Source organism: Oreochromis aureus, linkage group 4 (genome assembly GCF_013358895.1).
Source record: "Oreochromis aureus strain Israel breed Guangdong linkage group 4, ZZ_aureus, whole genome shotgun sequence".
Classification (NCBI taxonomy): Eukaryota; Metazoa; Chordata; class Actinopteri; order Cichliformes; family Cichlidae; genus Oreochromis; species Oreochromis aureus.
Genome location: NC_052945.1, coordinates 18543285 through 18550928, shown reverse-complemented (window position 1 = coordinate 18550928; position 7644 = coordinate 18543285). Strand labels below are relative to the sequence as shown.

At 41.3% G+C, this 7644-nt stretch overlaps 1 protein-coding gene across 1 annotated transcript; it reads left to right on the top strand.

The window, feature by feature from the left end:
- The first annotated feature begins 2345 nt into the window (after positions 1-2345).
- On the top strand, positions 2346-7553 carry bri3 (brain protein I3). Its single transcript, XM_031730102.2, has 3 exons — positions 2346-2953; positions 3966-4074; positions 6223-7553. Exons 1-3 carry the CDS (start codon positions 2794-2796, stop codon positions 6353-6355), a joined length of 402 nt encoding a protein of 133 aa, XP_031585962.1. The 5' UTR covers positions 2346-2793; the 3' UTR covers positions 6356-7553.
- The last annotated feature ends 91 nt before the right edge of the window (positions 7554-7644 follow it).

The window sequence follows — 7644 nt, the reverse complement described above, 5'->3', positions numbered from 1 at the left end:
CTGTGGGGACAATGAGGACCTTGGACAGCTCAGTTATTCCCAGGTGTCCCTGGCTCAGCACCTTGGACAGGCGCACTTTGATCCACCTGAGCTTTAGAAAACAGTAGAAGCTTCGTTAGACAAAGGGGATGGCCAACCCTGGGACAGGCTCACCTCAGCACGACTTCGGAGACGTCCTCCTTTCTGGTTGTAAGAATGCTGAACAACACAGGTGGCGTCTTTGGATGGAAAGCAAACCTGCAGAGTGTCAGTATTCCTGCCCATGCCACCAACTTTGGACTGATCTAACGTCAGTGTTACAGACAGTCTTTACATCCGCCAACACCAGAGTAAAAATAGTCCCCTAGGGCCGATGTTCTACATTCAAAACATTACCGAATTGAGGTTGTAATATATCACAAATATCAACCAACTGAAAAACTTTTTTTTCTTTCAATTACTTCAGTGGTTCCCAACCTGTGGATTGGGCCCACTATGAGGAGACACAGGACAAATCTAAGGGATGTTAAGATGAGTAGGAAAGACTGAGAAAGAATACATTCATTTTGTGTGAGTGCAAGTGTGCATGTGCTGTTGTTGTTTGTGTGAAAGAACTGCTTTATTATTCAAACATACCTGAAAATAACTCATAGAGTCAATCTGATAAATAAATTAACAATTAATTAAAAGTAGCAACATTCTTTACATGTATTTTGGAACTAGTAAATGTGGCCATCTCTAAAGCACTTTGGGTCTTTTGTTTTTAAAAATGTTGCCTTGCTCTTCCACAGGTTTACCATGAAAGAACAGAGGTTTATCCAATGCGCATGTGGAAACCACCAGACAGAAGCTTCTGGCCTCTCAGCTTTCCCAGCTCAAGTCATTGTTACCAGAAGATGGACACGACTGAAAAACAGAGAGGACTACAGTTAAGAGTTGTAGAATATGGACACAAATAGGCAAAGAGTTTCATGGAGGTACGGAGATGAAAGGAGGGTTTGCTTTGCTTTGGTATGTTTTAATTAATGCATTTAAAAACACACACACACACACACACACACACACACACACACACACACACACACACACACACACACACACACACACACACACACACAGCTATTTGTTTAATGGGGTCAATTTCTAATCCACTTCAAAGAAGTAAAGGCCTGCAGTGACCCCACACTTGCTTATTTTATATTTGGTCCATCCATACCCTGATTATGATTGACTCTTCCTTTGTTTTTTTTTCCATACTTGGTCACAAAACACAAGTAGCCTTCTTGTTCATAAAAGTACTCAGGCAGAGTTAAAATCCAAATTATAACCCAATTAAAAAGAAAGTAATCAGCTGTTATGTATCTTTACATAAATGTCAAGGATGTACTGTGCAGCAGGCAGAGGTAGGACCCAAACATAGGACTCAGAGACAAGGGATTTAACTTGGGAAGGCATTTGCTGTGACACTGAACTCTATAAGAGGTACAAAGAAACACTAAAAGAAATGAACAAAGGAGAACTTCCACTGAGATGAGAGAAAAAACAAACGTGAAACACAAGACCGACTAACCACAGGAGGAGACTAGACACTGATGGAGAGAAACTCGAAAATCACAAAGAGCTGAAGACTAACTGAAACATACCTAATAAAAGGCGTAAAAATAACCATGAACCTAAGAAGCACTAAATATTCAAAAACAAACAGCATTCTGCCCACAAACTAGAAAACACTGGGTCATAGACCCCGTACCATAACAATAAATTATTATATGTGTGCTGATACAATAACACAGGAATGTGGCGTGTGCACCAGACTGGGTAACAAAAGTATAAATATCACCCAAGAGTTGATGTTCCCATATAATATATTGCCCTTTGCTTACCAGGCATATGGTCACATGGTCACATTCGAAACTAGATGTTACAGAGTCATTTCCCATTTTCAAAACTGTTCTTTACTACTTCCATATTGAATTGGCTTGCAAAATCATTTTTTGATTTGATATACCTTTATACCTTGCAAGCAATTGCCAGGAATTTGCTAGATCCTTTAGGTTTCTTCAGCACTCCTATCCTCTGATTAAAGATGTGAACTCAATATTATGCAACGCGAGGTACTAATAAGGGCAGCAATTATGTAAGTCACAGAGTAAACAGGTCTGGCTCAGACTCTGAGGCACGGAAACAAAAGCCAATGTGATGCAAACCATTCCTGAATTATAGCAGAATATCACCAAATATCAACTGGTACCAGCAGATAATTGCTCTCTTTCTGTCAGTAAACTGCAGACACTGCAGTGAGCTGCATGCAGCAATACACACACGGCCTTTTATTTTTTTTATGCACTGTCGCTTTAAGAAGCCTTTCACTGCGCAGAGGCGCTACAGCAGCTCATCACATGATTCTTCTCTTGTGACAATCCGAACAGAAAGGAAAAGCCTTTCCGACTTCCAGCTGAGTTTTGCTGAGCTGCGATGACAGATGACTGTTGTTTTGGTATCAGAGGACCAACTTTAAGGGGGGAAATGGAGTTGAGTTAACCATTACCAGTCAGACTCAGATCATTCCCGTCTCTGAACTGGACGTTTGGGGTTGTTGCGCCGCCCGGGGGACAAAGTTGGCGCATGGAGAGGGACGAAGTTTCATTTTTGCGCAGCGTATTTTCTTTGTTTTTGTCGCCACTGAGTGCCAGCGAACCTCCCGTAGCAACGAACGCCAAGTAGTTCAGTTTCGACCCCCTTTGTGTGCATGTTTGTGTGGCTGATTTGAGGTCAGACAACGAGACAAGTTGAGGACACGTTACGTCGGGCGAGATGGTGGACAGCAAACCTCTTCTACAGGACAGACCGCCCGCCTACAACGCCGTCCCGGGTGCTTACGACTACGGCCCGCAGCAGCAGCAGCAGCAGCAGCACAACTATGGGGCCATCCCCGCTGCGGCCCCGCCGCCCTACGTGTACCCCGCTGGTCAAGGCAAGTAGTCCCATGTATTTCGCTCATGTCCCCGGTTAAAACGCACACCGGAAAGTAAAGTAACTAACAAAACGTTAACCCACTTCCGTTTATGTTTAAAGGAAGTCTCTTGGGGGCCTTTATATTCTATAAGCCTTTGTGCGCCACGGAGGTTTTTGGGTATAAAAGGAACTTTTCATGAAACGTGAGAGACTTCGAGTTTCGTCAAAGACTAACCAGTTTCCTTCACAAGGCGCTCCAATGTTGCGCATGCGCTCTATGCGAAAAGATATGGATTAACCTTTTTTCTCTCGTTTAACTTAGACAATATCCAGATTTAAAGGATTAATAATAAACAAATACTGAGCTGCACAGCTTCCTGTCAGCAAATCACCTTTGATTGATCCATTTTTTTCCTTTATTTATTTGGAATCAAAATCATCTAAAGATGTGAAAGTTTTGACATCCAGAAATAATTCTTCTAGAGCGGAGGAGCTATGCTGTTGTATGTCTTTGTACTGCGTGACTGCTGTACATGAAGTACAAGCACTCATCACCTGACTGTGATTGTATAAGGGCGGCATCGGGGAAGCAATCCTGCGCTTAAATCAAGTTCTTGTAATTGCATGAAGCTTCCTGTTTACTGAACCACATGTTTTTGGTCTTCTCAACAGAGAAACTCGTCTGTCTTTTAAGCTTTATGGCACGGTTATCATAAATCAGTGATGTGTGCGTGTCTGTGTGTATGCGTATTTAGTTAAGCTTCAGTTTTCTCTGAATGGCAAACACTTCTGAGAATTCTGGGTATCGTGTCAAAGGTCATTGTCTCACACAAGCATAATTGCAGATGTGGTCTGCAAAGTAAATATGGCTGAAGAGTGAAATCAGCAGACCTCCAGTTAACACTCCTGTTTGTGCTCAGGGCAGTTTTATTGCAGTCTACGTCAGTAATATCTGATTGTGTTGTTCATGGTAATAAACACGGCCTCTGACCTGCATGTAACTTGTTCCACCTGCTTCTTCTAATCTGCAGGTTACCCAGCAGCCCAGATGCCCCCTGCTGTATCCCAGCAGCCTTACCCTGGGACTTACGCCATCATCCAACCCTCTGTAGTGGTGGTGGGAGGCTGCCCTGCTTGCAGGTGAGGACATGGACGTGTTAGAGCGTGGATAATGGAGATCTGATAAAAGCTGGTGTGTTGCTGGATGGGATTCCTAGTTGTACACTGAGGAAGAAGACAGTAAAAAACCAGCTGGCCCACTGATTATTCCCCAGATTAGCACGTGGAGTGTCATGTGCTCACCGTGGTTAACCTGGTTTCTGAGAACGGTTCCTTTTGAGGCTCAGTTATGGTCTGAATGTGCACATCTTAAAACGTGTTTATGCCGTGCAGTTATTTTGCATTTCTGTTTTCATTAGTCTGACACATCTTCCATCAGGCCTGAAGTCTTATCTAACTTTAAGAAGATATGACTTTCAGTTGCGGGTGACGGTTTTATGTCGGTTTCACTGTGACTGAGAGTCAGGTGACTTCAGCCTCAGACATGTGATGGAGGCAAAGGTGACTGAAGCACACAGTTCACATGAATATCAAATGGAAATGAGACGGACTCTGAATTTAAATAATAAAATGTACTGTATTTCATTTCTAGGGACTTAATTGTATAGTTTTAAATTTCTCAAGTTCAACAGGATTATTTATAAATTCTTACTAAAATGAGAACGCAGCGGTTTCTGAAAGTTGTTGTCACCAGCCTGTTACGGGAAGTGAGATCCACACATTTATTAAACATAATCCGCTAGAAAAAGGAGAACAAAATAAAATTGGGTACTAACCTGTAACCAGCGTGTGACTGACATTAGAAATGACTGCAGCACAACCAAAAGAGGCGGCTATCTTGAAGGGAAAGCAGCTCACATTAGCTCCAAAAACAGGCAAAGTCATTTCTTTTAATAGATATATTCTTAAGTTTCTGACCCATTTGAATGATTAGCAAATCAAATTCAGATCAGAATATTGTAAATAATAATAAAAAAGTGGTTCTGATGTGTTTTTTCTCAGTTTTCTCAGCTCTGCAACTTAGTGGAATATGAAGTAATGTATTCGTATTTCAAGGAGATCGTGGTTAATTGACTCGACTTACTAAAGTAGCTAAAAATGCCATAAATATTTAACAATAACTAATTTTCTTCTTCACTCTTTTTTTTTTAGCTTTCTATTGAAAGTTTCTCCACTTCCTAAAATCAGAATGACGCACAGCTGTGTGGCACTTTATCATTTAAAAGGCGACATACAACCAAACATATTCAGTCTGCCAGCAGTATGTCGGACATTTGGAAGACTTTGAAAAATGCTGACGCAGTTTTAGTCAGCATTTGTGACCACGTTGCTGGGGTCAGTGACGGGCGCGTTTCCTGGTACCAGTGTCCAAATAAGTTGTGCAAACACCCATGACATGGCGCATCGCACGATAGGTCAAACAGAAATGCAAGTTACTTTATTTTAGGAGCAATATAAAGGTCAAACACAGTTCACTGTCACAGCAGGGTCCAGAATTGAGAGGGAGAGAAAGGTCGGTTTTATTTAACTGAATCTGAGACTCTGAGAAGCTTCTTCAGGAAAGCACCTGCTTTCATTTCTTCATAGACTAGCTGAACGCGCCGCAGGGCCTCCAGCTGATTTACTGGCCCCACTGGTCGGTGTAGTGCAGTCACGGGACCACGGTTAGTTCTTTGTTTACTGTCACTCTGGATAAAAGCTCTTCTGCATTCCCGTTTCTTCTATTTTTATAGCTTATCAATCTTTGTTTCTTCTTTTTTTTCTTGCTATAAATCAAAGAGTCTAATATAAGGGACGGCAATCTGACACTTTTTGTCTGATTGTTTGTTTCTAAGATTTTCCTTTGAGTTTATTAGTTATAATATTGAACCAGATGAGTAAAGAGCTTCTGTTTCAAGAATGAGGTCAAACGCCAACTGAACAGTTTCCTCTTGATGATCGTTTAGCTCAAAACATCAGGCGTTGCTTGTACGGGAGGTAATTGGAGAGAGACGAGTGTTCTGGAAAATGTTGTTTGAACCATGTGATGAAGGTCAGAACTCATCAGAAAATCCTCACAGAGGATAAAAAAACAGATCCAGGCGTAGGTGTAGACTTGGCTAATAAGATAAATGAAATATTTTAAAGGCTGGAATCACTGCTTTGGCTCTAACGTATGTTGTAGATAAATAAACAGAGTTCCCATCCAAATAGTCCTCACTAATGCTTTCTGGTGTGTGTGTGTTACAGAGTTGGTGTCCTCGAGGATGACTTCACTTGCTTGGGGATCCTGTGTGCCATCTTCTTCTTCCCCTTGGGTATCCTCTTCTGCTTTGCACTGCGTCAGAGAAGGTGTCCCAATTGTGGCGCCACCTTTGGCTAGGGGGACCAAACTACAGCTCTCTCACACGCTTCCCATGCGCGCGCGCACACACACACACACACACACACACACACAGATAATCCAGGATTTTCATTTTGTTCTCTTATCTTTTGTTAATATTGCACATTGCTGTTATGCCATTATGTTATATAAATATATGTATACGACAAATGACGTAGATATTACCATGATTTACGACGCGAGTTTCTATTAGAGGCATGTGTAGAAATCTGTTTTCATCCGCGAGCTGAGGATCTACTCTGACATGTGTCCAGCTGTTGTCAGTGCCTTCACTACATGCTGAGTGATCATTCGATTCCATCAGTCATGATTTCTTTCGACGATTTCGCTCTTTATCTGAGGATCTGAGCAGATTCCTTTGTTTTGCCAAGTCACATTTAATCAAGGCATATGTAGTTTTTTTTTTTTTTTGCCTGGCCCTTTTTTTTTGTGGGTTAATCTTGTGCTTAGTTCACATTGCACTCGAGATCTTTGAAGAATTAGCTTTTTTTTCTAGGAAGTTCTTTTGTTCCTTATTTGTATCACGTGGAATGACACAGAACATGTTAGAGATGAATATAAATCCCTGGATATAAAGTGTTCCAGCTGAAACCCGAATCAGTGGACTTGAATTAGAGTTTTGTCTGTTTTTGTTTGTTGATATCATTTCTTGGGGCCATATTTGCACTGAACGTCTGATTGTTTTTCTTTTTTTCCTTTTCTGCTGAGTTGCGCTCTCCAGGGCCAATGCAGACCTCAGGTAGTTAGAATCTGAAATGCCCACGACTTTACAACCTCAACTGTGTAAGACTTCTTACTTTAAGAGGACATTCAAAGTGAAGACTACTCCTTTAAGAGTTACTTCAAGGAAGCATGCTGAATTTAAAAAACTGAAGCAATCTATCAATAATGTGTATAATATCTGGATTTTTCCTCCGCAACAAGTCAACGTGCACCATTCCTCCCAGCCAGACAATCAAGAATGTCCACGTCTCTGTATCTGCAGCATCACCCCGTCTACGTCTTCCATCGCAGCAAGATGTTATAAAACTGTCCCCCGGCAGAAGAAAAGGATCTATAACTGGATGGGAGGGATTTAAACAAATAGATCTTGCTTTAGAAAACACACTACGCACGCTGTAATGATTGAAGTTCTTACTTTTTATATGTTATTGTAATTAAAAATGAATACTATCTATATTTTTGACTTCTTGCCTTCTTTTCCCCTCCCAGATAAATGAATGCAGACAAAAACAAAACATTTAAAGTCACTTTTTTCAGCTCAACAT